We start from the raw sequence: 14,336 nt of genomic DNA, 5'->3' as shown, positions 1-14,336 counted from the left end.
ATCGTATTTTGATATTTCTGTCGATCAGCCCTCCAGGATCAGGGCTACAGTATTGGACTCGGCTCTCTTAGGGGACTGATGACAATACCGTAGCACCCTCAAAATGCACACTGTCTGCAAAGCAGGCAGTGCCCATTCCATTGGTGGTGGGCAGGGGGGCCCTCATCATTTCCTTTCCGCCAACCTTTTCATGGCAGTTAAACCACCATGGAAAGGCTGGCACAAAGGGAACTCGTGATCAGCACAGTGGTGCTGAATTCAGCACCGTCGTGGCTGACCACAAGTCCAACTGCTGCTGGCTGTCGGGAACCTTGTTTCTGCTGGGGATGGCAGTCCCCTGACGGTCCAACCGCTAGGGTACTAATGTGGCGGTCGGACCATCAAGAGAGCGGAGGTCCGACCGCCACCGCAAGGCTGGCAGTCTCAAGTCCGCCAGCGTCATAATGATGCCCTTAATCTCCCCGAGCCTACCAAAATTATTGTGTCCTTGTGTAACGTAACTGGTGCTCATGTATAGAGCTCCAATATCTTCGAGTCGAGGTGGCACCATATAAAACCCCCAAAAAATATTTGGCCAGTTCCTCAACCAATTATCAAGCAATTTTGCTTCTTGATATTACCCACAAGATACTTGGAAAATGTATTTTCCTTAAAGACTGCCATTTCAACCTTCTCTTTAAATATCCTTCACCCAAATCCTTGCTTTTGACTAATGGAGTCCTGTTTACTTTCTGTTCTTTCCCCAACTCTTGTGATCTCTTACACCAAGGGGAAGCAAGTGCAGTGCCAAGGATTGCAGTTGTGAAGTCAAGGGTAGCTAGAGATACCCTTATGCTAACTGACATCCATATTGTCCTCTGTTTAACAAATCACATCCAACTCTGGAGCCACAGATCTATTCTTAAACTTGCTAACTGACGCTTAATTTCTTTACTTTAACTGGGCCATCCTGAACTAATGTCAAAATAGATTTCACAATCCCAAATGTCATCATCAGGCAAACATTCTAGAATGCTTGTTGGTATTTACTAGGGATACAGGATTGGGCAAAGAGAACAGTTTTTTCTCTACAGTGTTGAAGTCAGTGTTGAATTACTATGAGAGTGGACATAGGTAGAGACCTTTCAGAAGCCAATGCCAGGGGTACAATAGATGGGATGACGTGGGGATACTTGGGGCAGATGAACGAGGTATGTGTGCTACTGTATTTAAATCAGAAACAAATAGATGTTGCTAGTGAATTGAGCAGATGGCTGTAGTGCAAGTCAAGGATTATGGAAGAGTGTTTATGTCTTGCCTCTGCTCGGAGATGTGCCCTTAATTGTGGTCATGCACTTCCTGAAATGCACTGCATCTTGATTATTGTGTTTCTCATTACAGTTGCAGATGTCCTACCCTGCTGTGCTTTGCTTCCTGCTCCTAACCTCCCACCAGCATGCCCAAGCAAACCAAGGATGTTGAATTAGCTCGCCTGGTGCATCGCAAGCCGCCGGACCGCCAGAAAATCCCGCTTGCCCCCTCAGTCACCACTGAGCAGCTTCCTAATGTTCCCAGCTACAAAGCCAATGCAGGCACCTCCTCCTCAAACCTCCTTTCTCCCCCTAAACCTAAGAGAGCAAAGATCGGGGTGCTGAATCCTGGGTTCCAGAGCGAGGAGTTGTCTACCTCTGGGTCTCTAGGTAGTGCAGAATGTCTACTAGCTGTTGTGCTGCTCTGTATTGTGATGTGTTTTGGAAGTGCTTTGTATTATCCTATGAAATTTGATGGGAGTGGGTTAGATCTCCTTTGTGTGGCCTTACAAATATAATTGTAACTAATGCCTTAAATATAGGCACTTAACCCTATTCCTGAGTTAGATTTGTTTTATCCCTTGAACTCAATTCTCTTTTACATCAAATCAGACCCTCTGAGAGGGGCTTGAATTTCCCATATTTCTATAACATCCTCAACACAACATTCTAACTTTGATATCTTAAAATCAGCTTTGCCATCAGTCAGTGATAAAAGCAGGAAATTATCATAACGATAACTGGACATACATGCCCATGATGACCTCTGGGCCCCATGGTACTCCAGCATTTGATATCAAGTGGTTTCTTTCTCATGAAGCTGCTTCCACTCTTCTGCTTTTCTACTTGAGAAATGTACAATGGAGACAGTATCCTTTCTCGCAGAGATAAAACATGGTGTCTAATAATTTCTAGATCCCTCCTTTCTAACTCATTAACAAATTGCCCACAGTGTCCCCAGTAATTTGCATAGGTGCAAGTCACATTAACTGGCAGAATCAGAGTGGACCATAATAATTTTAAATACAGTGTAGGTCACAGTTATTCATGTTTGGAGCAGGAAGGCTGTGAATAGCCTACGCTACTAGAGGCACTCGACTACCAGTGGACAGATGAATACATTGCCATCCATCAGGAAGTGTTATGACCTTATTTCCATTCACAGTCTCAAAATTAAACATCTGCATAAACTGAGAGCAACACGGAAACCTTTATTTTCTATATATATATATATATATATATATATTTGACGAAAAGCCTTATTTACAAAACTCTTGGTTATATGCCTTGGAAAGCATGGTCTTGCGGTCATGAAAAAATTTGTTAAACATCTTTTAAGTGGAGTTTTAGTGCTGCATCTCGATCACGTTATTGAATATCACAGAACTGAATACTGAAACTTATAAAACCTGGGTCCCACCTGGTTTCATTGTGAGCCCAGGAACTTCTTGAGGGAACCCTCAAATCTAGGACATGATTGTCTCAGATTCCTCCTTGGTGTTGTTGTTGTTTTCTGGCACTGGCTCGCTTCTTATCATAGGAAGGTGATCCTCTAGAAATATCAACTAACTATGTTACCTTTCCCTAAGAGCCCCTTGGAAGCTGCCACCCGGCCGTCAATGTGGAAGATGTGGACTCTGCGAGTGGTGTTGCTGACAGTGGGAAGCCAAGTGATCTCCAGCCACAGCCCTCTCCCTTTCGAACCCTCACAGTACCAGGCCCATCATCCCTTTCAAAGAGGTAATAAGTGTATTAAGGGTGTCAGTGTGCATTGGTCAAGAGAAGGGGGCAAGGGGCGAACAAAGGCCCCCTTCTGGTGGCTATTTCATCTCTGATCACTTCCCTCTGGTGCTTCTTATTCTGTCTTCTGATCATTCATTCCTCTTCATGTCTCTGCTATTAGCTCTATCTTTCCATTGTGCTCTCTCTTCTCTTTCCTCCCTCTCTGATCATATTCTTTAAATCTGAACATAATGAAAAAAGATTATTATGGCAGGCATTTTCGGGACTGTAAGCAAGTGATCTCCTGTCTTTATTGAGTTGCTACCTGTGAATATGCAGGAGAAGGTCTTGCTATAGGCACAGATATGAAGGAAATTGTGGTGCTCCTTGGAAACGTTCAGGAGTTGTGGTGAACTGTGTATGGATATCCAGAAGAAGGTATGATAATATGTATGGATATGTAGAACATGTTTGGGCAGTATCCAAATTTACAAAAGGTAGTGTTATCCACCAGTATGTTGTAAATGGCAGTGATACATGTGTCTATACAAACAGTGATGGTGCTTTGTGAATACGCACAGAAGAGGGAGGTGTTATACGTACATTTGTTGTAGAACGCACACATATGTAGAAATATGCATTCAAACATGGTTTAGTGGGAATATACACACACACATAAATATGCAGGAGGAGATGGTTCTATGTGAAGATATGTTGTTGATGGTGCTACATAAATATGCTCATGAGATGATTCTCTGCTAAACATTGATCCTCGAGCGGGAGATGGCTTCATTTTGCAAGGACACACAGGACATGGTAGCCCTCTGTACAGATATGCAGGAGATGATGCTTGAGTGTGCAGCTATGTGGATGATTTTGCTGCAGCTTGCAAATAGAAAGACACTGGCGCCACCATGAATAATTATAAAGTTATTAAAATTATATTGCAGTCACATTAATTTGCTGACAATAATCTGTAACATTTATTTTTTTATAGTGTATTATAATTTGAATGTTTTTGCCTTATGACTCCCCTTCAAAGGCGGGTGTCATGGGCCCTTATGACTACTGCGAACAGGGGCGTCGGCCACTTTAATAAATATGCAGATTTTTAAAACTTAGGGCCGTATTTATACTCCGTTTGCGCCGAATTTGCGTCGTTTTTTTCGACGCAAATTCGACGCTAAACTAACGCCAACTAACGCCATATTTATACTATGGCGTTAGAGGCGTATAGCGCCAAAGTTCCCGGAATGTGCGTCATTTTTTAGCGTGAACCCCTTCCTTGCGTTAATGATATGCAAGGGAGGCGTTCCCGTCTAAAAAATGACTCCCAGGCCTTTACGTGGTATTTATACTCCCGGGCAAAAGAGACGCCCGGGAGTGGGCGTGGCTAAAAACGGCGCATTTGCGCCGCTTTTTAATGCCTGGGTCAGGCATGGCGTTAAGGGACAAGTGGGCTCAAAATGAGCCCAGAGTGCCCTCCCCTGCCCCCAGGGACCCCCCCTGCCACCCTTGCCCACCCCAGGAGGACACCCAAGGCTGGAGGGACCCACCCCAGGGACATTCAGGTAAGTTCAGGTAAGTATTTTTTTATAATAATTTTTTTTGGCATAGGGGGGCCTGATTTGTGCCCCCCTACATGCCACTATGCCCAATGACCATGCCCAGGGGACAGAAGTCCCCTGGGCATGGCCATTGGGCAAGGGGGCATGACTCCTATCTTTACAATGATAGGAGTCATGTTGATGGGGGATGGGCGTAGAAAAAAAATGGCGCAAGTCGGGTTACGACGATTTTTTCGACGTAACCTGACTTGCCCCATTTTAAGACGCCCATGCGCCATTTTCCCCCTACGCCGGCGCTGCCTGGTGTACGTGGTTTTTCTCGCGCACACCAGGCAGCGCCGGTCTGCTTGCGCCGGCTAACGCCATTCAATAAATACGGCGCCCGCATGGTGCTTCAGAATGGCGTTAGCCGGCGCAAAACTTTTTGACGCTAAACTGCGTTAGCGCAGTTTAGCGTCAAAAAGTATAAATATGGGCCTTAGTGCTTGTCTTTGCAAGGTTGTATGTGCGTTTGAGTGTACACCTACTTTCCTATGTGTTGGAGTGTGCAAATGCAGATGTGTTTCAACGTGCATCTGCCCATTATTGTGATATACACCAGCCCCTACGTTGGAATGTGCCTTTTCAGCCATTTTGAATGTGCGTCTGCCTGTATATTGGCCCCCTCCCCCCCATGTCATTTGAGCTTGTGTCTGCTCATGTGCTTATATGTGCACTATGGTTGTGCATGATGTTTTTCTGGTCGGTGAAGAGGCCAATCTTGGTTTCCATAGCCTACAGTCTTGTCCCTAATAGCATCTGTTTTTGATCCTGTAGGAGCATGGGTTTCACACAGGAAGACAGCTTTGATGATGCATCGGATTTACAGGCAGAAGAGGGGTGAGTTAAATGCACAGTTATATGGATTGTGACCATCTATTAAATGGTAACAACCTTCTACGTAAGTCAGTGCCAAAAACTGCACCAAAAGGCCCTCATAATTTTAGCTCTCAATCCACTTTATTCGCGTATTGTTTTCGCCATTTCTATCTTTCGTAGTTTTAGTCCGTATTCACACTGACAAAACATGCTGACTTTGGTCTGTTTCAGCTTCTTGCACGGATTTATGTCGTCATGCTGCACTAGTCAAAAAGATTATAAATATCAACAACTGTTGAGAAGACTAAAGGCTGCAAACAATGTTTAGCGCCACTTAGGCCTTCATTACGAGTGCGCCAGCTGGAGTTACAATCATTATCTCGCATTTTACATAATTATCTCGCATTTTAAAATCTAAAATCCCCGAGGATCGGAATTTAAAATTGCGGTATTTATCATCCATTGCAAACTGTACCCTTTAGCATAGAACATATGCAGAATTTGGAGTTTTGCTTACCAAAATCTAGGTTTGCTGGTATTTATCAGGCGTTTTACCCGCAGTAAATTATGGCAGGTTTGACCTACTGAAATCCATCTGGTGAAAATTGTGGGGATGTGGTATTTAGCGTGAAACTCGTGATTCGAATTTCTGTGCAGAGTTAAAAAAAAACGGCCTGCTCTTATTGAGGGCCTAAGGAGTATTGGAATTAAAATAGATGTCAGAAAATTGTCTTTCAAAAGACCGAGCTCACTCAAAGATATTTTAGTATTTGGTCTGTTTACCCTTGAGGAAGTCTTGGCCTTTTTCGTGGTATCTGCCCAGATGTACATTAAGTGTAATGTTTGAGTGGCAGGGCAGTTGCGTTCCCTTGTTCGAGGTGTAGGGTGGTGTCTAGTTGCTGCATTTTTCTGTCTTTGGTTTCTTCAAATGAGGTAGAGTACTAGGCTTATAGATAATGAGTTTGAGTAGTCTACCTCTGCCTGGATTGGGGGAATACAAATGTACATGCATGTCAGATAAAGCAGGATGCTGAATAGGCTGTGTAGCTGAAAACACGTTTATGTTATATTGTTTGTGTTGAATTCTAGTTTAAGTTCAGAATGAATGGTTACACTTAGGATTTCCATTGACATGGCAAGGGCCCATAATAGTTTGCCAAGGCAGTAAAAGAGGATTATCAAACTAGGTTCCCTCCTTTAAGGATTTCGTACTTCTCTGGTTTTAGTTCAGTCTAATTCCCCACCACTTAGATATAAATTGTATGTGGGCACTTGGGTACAGTGGATGTATCATACAGTGAGCATTGTTGTAGCTTGTAAGGCCAAAGGGGTGGATATGTTGCTGAAGGTCTCATTTTGTTACATATTTCCTTTGAGAGCAGAATGTAATTGGCCAGTGACCTCGGATTATGAAGTTTACATGGTGACGTTTCTAAGTCTCTATACCACCAAGTTTTAGTTATCTATGAACCAATGTTTGGGATTGTATTCTTAAACGTTACCTATATTGCAAAGTCTATCTTAAAAGAGCATTCTTGTGCGACACACTGATATTGAACTTTAAATGCTATTTTTTATATTATTGTTAGTATAACTATTGTTCCTTGGATTTCTAAGGCCACATCTTCCTTCCTGTTTCCTGCTGTATTAATTATTTATCTGCTTCTGATGTGGTTACAACGACTGCATCTTCCTGTTTTACAGTTCTGCACATAGGGACCCTGAGCAATGTTTCATAGTCAGGAGGCTGGGACACACTATTTCTACAGGGCCAAAGACCCATGCTACATTAACTTCCAAAGGCACCAGGAGTTTGTGGCCATCTGGTTAGGGCCAAAGCGAGAAGTGTAGACTTTCTGACATACACCTACAAGCCAAGTATACTGTGCCATGATAGCATCTCAGAGTCCTTGTAATGGGCCATTCGATTCCAAGATGGTTCCTTGCTCTTTGATCTTTTTTTTATATCCTGTCACCTGACATTTTAGAAGTATTGAAGGAGCTGTCAGCATAGGAAGCTAAAACTAATATCAGAACGTTTACATTTCCTTTATACTGGTAGGTTATGTCCCCTCATCGTGTGCACGTTTTTCTGTTTTTTTCTGTTTTTCGGCTGCTTGGATCTTGCTCTTTCGGCAATTCCTTACTGTTTATTGGGGAATGTGTGCTATGCCATTCTCCAGTACGATAATCTGTTCTTTCTTTGTGGCTAGTTCTGCCACTGTATCTGAGTTGTCCTCACAACTTTATCTTCTTGGTGCATGTGGAGGTTTTTTTATGCCTTACAGGATTGTTAACCCCATACATATGTCTCTAGCAGTTCTTAAGTTTCACATGGCCGAAAACCATGAACTTTGTCTTGGAGCTATTTAACTCCAGCCCCCATACATCACAGAAGATATTAAAGTTATTTTGTAACTGTTGGATGACCTTGGGTGACTTTGAGATCGATAGGGTGTCCTCAGCGATGTGGAGGGCTGGCATCCCCTCTCCCCAACTTTAGGTGCATCACAGCCATCCCTGTTCATATATTCCACCACCCCAGTGATGTACATGGAAAGCAGTGTAGGGGCGATGACACACTCCTGCCTGACTCCTCGGTTGACCCTAACGAGCTCAGTCAATTGCCCATTTCCTCCTCATCTATCTTGGGAAAACGTTTCCGAATGCAACCACACCAGGATATCTAATACATTTGCAGGAATGCCCATTGCTGCCAGAACGCTCCAAAGTTTGCCCCTAGGGACCAAATTAAAGGTGGCCCGTAGATCACAAAAGCAACATACAGTTTGCCTCTGTTATTACTGCAGTTTTCCAAAACAATACAAATAAACTAAAAGACCTGGTAGATAGTACTAACATTGTTTCTGATGCCACCTGGAAATCAGGCAACACTTGATTCTGCTTGATCCGGTCCTGGAGGCGGGCAAGTACCTGTTTACAAAACATCTTGTAAAGGAAATCAGTCAAGCTGATGGGGCTGTGGTTCCTGGGATTACCCTGGTCACCCTTCTTGAAAATAGGGATAATCTCCGCTAATTTCCACGATGAGGGGATTTCTATACCAGCAAGGATTCCATTTGATAAAAGATTCATGTACAGCCCCCACACTTCTGGATTGGCTTTATATACAATATTGGGAATCCTGTCCGTTCCCGGAGCTTTGGACACAAGACAAGAATTAATGCCAACTAGGGTTACACTTGGATCAGATTCTAAAGCACTTTTCTTACTTAATTCAGACACTGTCAATGGAACTTCGTCACCCTGCCCTAGGGAGCAATTATATGGATATAGCCTACTGAAGTGGGCTGCCCACTCCTATGGTTGCAAATAGTATTCCAGATCCTATTTGGGGCTGTTGGCACAAACAGAGGCTATTCTTCAAAATGACTTATTGTCCCTGGCTGTCAGTGCATTGTGCAGGGCTGCCCACAAAAAATCTCCCAAACCGTTTTGGTTTTGACCAATTCTCTCCTGTAATATGCCCTACAACTCACCAGTTCAGACCCACAGTTGCATGTAGTTGCTGCTAGAAGCTCCGTTTTGGCTGACCTACATGCATTGTTAAGCCAGGCCACATTCTTAGGCTTTTTCCAACTAGCCCATATCCCTTGTCCACAGAGGTCCCTGATCTGTGAGTAGAGCACTTGGTGAGTGACCTTCATTATCACATTCATATGCTCCAAGGGAAGGGCATTTAGGATTTTAACTTCCTCCTTAACCTTCCTCACAACTGTCTCTAGAGCTAAGGGGTGCATGGCCACCCAATCCCCCTGAATGGTCTTGCCACTATTAGTGTGGGAGAGGTCACCTCTACCTGCACTACCTAGAAATACAGGTTTTGCTACCGAACTACCCATTAATGTCAAGCTCAAAGCATTGTGGTCAATGTCTGTCCTTGACACTGCTACCATGTCCAGTAAAGCAGGCCAGAGCTTTACGTCAACTAGAAAGTAATCAGTCCTGCTCAGATGGCCTGGTCTAATATAAGTCATTCTGCCTTGCCCGTCCAAAGTTGTCCTGACATCGGTGGCTCGAAGGTAAGCGTTTGGCATCAGTGCTAACACCTGCACTGCTTTAGGAGTCCATTTCACACTTTGAGAGATCAATCTGCAGGGTTTCCCACTGGCTGTCCTGAGTAGCAGTCACATTCGGGAGGTTAGGGTTTGTTTTTAAAGGTAAAATTAAAGTCCCCACCCACTAATAGCAAACTCTTTCCCGTGAGCTCAGAGAGGGTGGACTCCAGCCCATTTAGTACCCTAGTCTCTGCATTGCGGGTTACCATTCGATTGTAAACATTAAATATTTTTAGGGGCAACCCCAACAGAAACATCAAACTAATTGTCAATATATCAGGGATTTCAATAGGGATAGGTCTAGTTTGACACTGGAACGCAGTCTTGACCCAGATAGCTAGACCCTCCAAAGGCCTTCCCTTTACGGACATTTAAACGAAAAGATTTGAACCCACCCCTAAAAATAAGAGAAAGGCATCAATTCTCCTGGAAGAGCCATATGTCATTGATGTCTATAAATTGACCACAGTCTAATTCAGACACTAACTTAGTAGCCCCTGCTACATTCCAGGACACAATTTTGATCTGGCTCTGTGTACTCTTGATAGACTTGTGTGAATCACAAGAATTTGCGACTCCACTACTAGATGCCACCACTCTTCGTCCTCTATTACTCTTCCCTTGTTCACACAATTGGGTAAGAGTGTCATTGCTACAATCATTGAGGGTTCTCACTCCAACACTATGGAGGACCTTTGACGGATTTGAGGGCCTGATCACAATGGCCAATAATTCCACCCCACCCTGTATCACATTCCCATAACAACTTAACATACTCTCTGCCCTAAGTCAGGGGATTCCATTAGTTTGCTTTGATTCAGCATTACGCTGGACAGTGCAGACTACACTTTTGTCTAGGTTAGGCTCACAATCGACCTGAACTCTATATTTTATCGTTATTTGGATGTTTGCGTTGCAGATTGTTTGTGAATCAATAGCTATTAGCCATCCACTAGATCTTTATGGATAAAGGATACCTTCACCACTTCTGACAATTCCCCGGTAGATGAGACCCTTTCTGTTCTGACAATATCACTTCTACTAATTGAATAACAGTGCCTGACCTCCTGAAACCAATACGTAACTTTGTTGATTATTGAATCCTGATCCTCTTTCGCCCAAGAAACCAGTTTGGGGACCTGTGGAAGATAAACTACAGCGTGTTTCCTGTCGTCCTGGTTACAAATGTAGAACCCTTTGTAGACCACCCCCTGTTAACGAGGTTTCACATAACTGTGCTCACAGAACCCCAATCTCTCATTTCCCCTTTCCGTCCTGCTAGCAATGCCCTTCCTCTGGAACCATATCCGAACATTGCTGTGGTCATTTCCGGTTCTTCCTGGACAATTAGGTGAGCAATGAGAAGGGGCATACGAGACAAAAGGAGTTGGGGGAGTATACTCCAATTGGGGCCGAGGGAGGGTGTAGGAAGTTGGCTCTGTATGTACTATTTCAAAGTAAGAAATAGCATGCACAGAGTCCAAGGGTTTCCCTTAGAGGTAAGATAGTGGCAAAAAAAGATAATTCTAATGCTCTATTTTGTGGTAGTGTGGTCGAGCAGTAGGCTTATCAGAGGGTAGTGTTAAGCATTTGTTGTACACACACAGGCAATAAATGAGGAACACACACTCAAAGACAATTCCAGGCCAATAGGTTTTTGTATAGAAAAATATATTTTCTTAGTTTATTTTAAGAACCACAGGTTCAAGATTTACAAGTAATACTTCAAATGAAAGGTATTTCACTTAGGTAACTTAGGAACTTTGAATCAGCAAAATAGCATGTACAGTTTTCACAAAAATGGCAATAAGCTATTTTAAAACTAGACAGTGCAAATTTTAACAGTTCCTGGGAGAGGTAAGTGTTTGTTAGTTTTGCAGGTAAGTAAACCACCTACAGGGTTCAAAGTTGGGTCCAAGGTAGCCCACCTTTGGGGGTTCAGGGCAACCCCAAAGTTACCACACCAGCAGCTCAGGGCCGGTCAGGTGCAGAGGTCAAAGTGGTGCCCAAAACACATAGGCTTCAATGGAGAAGGGGGTGCCCTGGTTCCAGTCTGCCAGCAGGTAGGTACCCGCGACTTCAGAGGGCAGACCAAGGGTGGTTTTGTAGGGCACCGGGGGGGACACAAGTCAGCACAAAAAGTACACCCTCAGCGGCATGGGGGCGGCCGGTGCAGAGTGCAAACAGGCGTCGGGTTTGCAATGGAGTTCAATGGGAGACCTGGGGGTCTCTTCAGCAAAGCAGGCAGGCAAGGGGGGGGGCTCCGCGGGGTAGCCACCACCTGGGCAAGGGATAGGGCCACCTAGGGGTCGCTTCTGCACTGGAGGTCGGATCCTTCAGGTCCTGGGGGCTGCGGGTGCAGTGTCTTTACCAGGCGTCGGTTTCTTAGAAGCAGGCAGTCGCGGTCAGGGGGAGCCTCTGGATTCCCTCTGCAGCAGTCGCTGGATGGGCTCGGGGGGGTCAACTCTGGCTACTCACAGGGTCGCAGTTGCCGGGGAGTCCTCCCTGTAGTGTTGTTTCTCCGCAGGTCGAGCCGGGGGCGTCGGGTGCAGAGTGTCAAGTCTCACACTTCCGGCGGGAAACGTGAAGTCCTTTAAAAGTTGTTTCTTTGTTGCAAAGTTGTTTCTTCTTTGGAGCAGAGCCGCTGTCCTCTGGAGTTCTTGGTCCTTTTAGATGCAGGGTAGTCCTCTGAGGCTTCAGAGGTCGCTGGTCCCTGGGTAACACGTCGCTGTTGCAGTTTTTTTAAAGTGGGGAGACAGGCCGGTAGGGCTGGGGCCAAATCAGTTGGTGTCTCCTTCTTCTCTGCAGGGCTTTCAGGTCAGCAGTCCTTCTTCGTCTTCAGGTTGCAGGAATCTATCTTGCTAGGTTCTGGGAGCCCCTAAATACTCAATTTAGGGGTGTGTGTAGGTCTGGGGGGTTAGTAGCCAATGGCTACTAGCCCTGAGGGTGGCTACACCCTCTTTGTGCCTCCTCCCTGAGGGGAGGGGGGCACATCTCTAATCCTATTGGGGGAATCCTCCATCTGCAAGATGGAGGATTTCTAAAAGTCAGAGTCACCTCAGCTCAGGACACCTTAGGGGCTGTCCTGACTGGCCAGTGGCTCCTCCTTGTTTTTCTCATTATCTCCTCCGGCCTTGCCGCCAAAAGTGGGGCCGTGGCCGGAGGGGGCAGGCATCTCCACTAGCTGGAGTGCCCTGGGGCGCTGTAACAAAGGGGGTGAGCCTTTGAGGCTCACTGCCAGGTGTTACAGTTCCTGCAGGGGGAGGTGAGAAACATCTCCACCCAGTACAGACTTTGTTACTAGCCACAGAGTGACAAAGGCACTCTCCCCATGTGGCCAGCAACATGTCTGGTGTGTGGCAGGCTGGCAAAACTAGTCAGCCCACACTGGAAGTCGGGTATGTTTTTAGGGGGCATCTCTAAGATGCCCTCTGGGGTGTATTTCACAATAAAATGTACACTGGCATCAGTGTGCATTTATTGTGCTGAGAAGTTTGATACCAAACTTTCCAGTTTTCAGTGTAGCCATTATGGTGCTGTGGAGTTTGTGTATGACAGACTCCCAGACCATATACTCTTATGGCTACTCTGCATTTACAATGTCTAAGGTTTTGCTTAGACACTGTAGGGGCATAGTGCTCATACACCTATGCCCTCACCTATGGTATAGTGCACCCTGCCTTAGGGCGGTAAGGCCTGCTAGAGGGCTGACTTACCTATGCCGTAGGCAGTGTGAGGTTGGCATGGCACCCTGAGGGGAGTGCCATGTCGACTTAGTCATTTTCTCCCCACCAGCACACACAAGCTGGCAAGCAGTGTGTCTGTGCTGAGTGAGGAGTCCCCAGGGTGGCATAAGACATGTTGCAGCCCGTAGAGACCTTCCCTGGCATCAGGGCCCTTGGTACCAGGGGTACCAGTTACAAGGGACTTACCTGGATGCCAGGGTGTGCCAATTGTGGAAACAAAGGTACAGGTTTAGGGAAATAACACGGGTGCTGGGGCCTGGTTAGCAGGCCTCAGCACACTTTCAAATCATAACTTGGCATCAGCAAAGGCAAAAAGTCAGGGGGTAACCATGCCAGGGAGGCATTCCCTTACAGAGGAGAACAGTGGGAAATGGGTGTGAGCTATCCTGATAAATCTGCTTCCTTTTGCTTCCCTCAGGCCCTCCCGGGGCCCTACCTATGTAACTAGCAGTGCTCAAAACTTTGTCTCCACAAACCCTCTTTTTCAATCCTTTAATAACTTTTCTCAGGGCTGCTACTTCATCCCTCAGCCCACTAATTATGCTCATTAGGTTTTGCAGCATAAACTGGACCCCTTGGGCATCCACACTCAATGAGTTCATACATGTCTCCACATTTGAGTCTTCGTCCAGATACAGGGCAGATTATCGATTTTGTCAGTCAATGATTGCATTTACCTGGACACCTGGAAGGCCCTCAGAGGTACAAATAGGAACTGAGGCTGTCTGTCCACTTTCAAGCAGGGCATCTACCACCACGTACGTCTGTGATTTGCCATACATTTGCGGAATACTCTTAATACTGTTTTTTAGCAGAAGGTGCTTGGGGGGATGGTGTAACTTTTGTAATCAGAGGAAGGTTTGGGTTAATAATCTCTTCACACTCTACCAACAGATTGTCAGTCCTATCCATTACAGAGCTTCCTTCTGCCAAAGTTAATGATTTTTTAGCTTTGTTTGACCTGTAGTCTCCATCGTGAGCCTTCCTTTTTCCCATCTTGGGTTGGATCAGACAAAGCAGGCAAAACCCTCACCAAACTGCTAAACCCTATGATGAAAAGAAATACAAATCCTT

General features: G+C 45.3%; 1 protein-coding gene across 1 annotated transcript in view; it reads left to right on the top strand.

Moving 5' to 3' along the window:
* CNGB1 (cyclic nucleotide gated channel subunit beta 1) overlaps positions 1–14,336 on the top strand; it is a 1,925,718-nt gene that overhangs the window by 1,204,253 nt on the left and 707,129 nt on the right. The window contains exons 25-26 of the mRNA XM_069217388.1: positions 2,879–3,029; positions 5,396–5,458. Coding sequence (XP_069073489.1) covers positions 2,879–3,029; positions 5,396–5,458 — 214 coding nt within the window. The remainder of the gene's footprint in view (positions 1–2,878; positions 3,030–5,395; positions 5,459–14,336) is intronic.

The sequence above is a fragment of the Pleurodeles waltl genome, chromosome 12 (genome assembly GCF_031143425.1).
Source record: "Pleurodeles waltl isolate 20211129_DDA chromosome 12, aPleWal1.hap1.20221129, whole genome shotgun sequence".
In the NCBI taxonomy this organism is placed as follows: domain Eukaryota; kingdom Metazoa; phylum Chordata; class Amphibia; order Caudata; family Salamandridae; genus Pleurodeles; species Pleurodeles waltl.
This window is presented reverse-complemented; position numbering and strand designations above follow the sequence as displayed.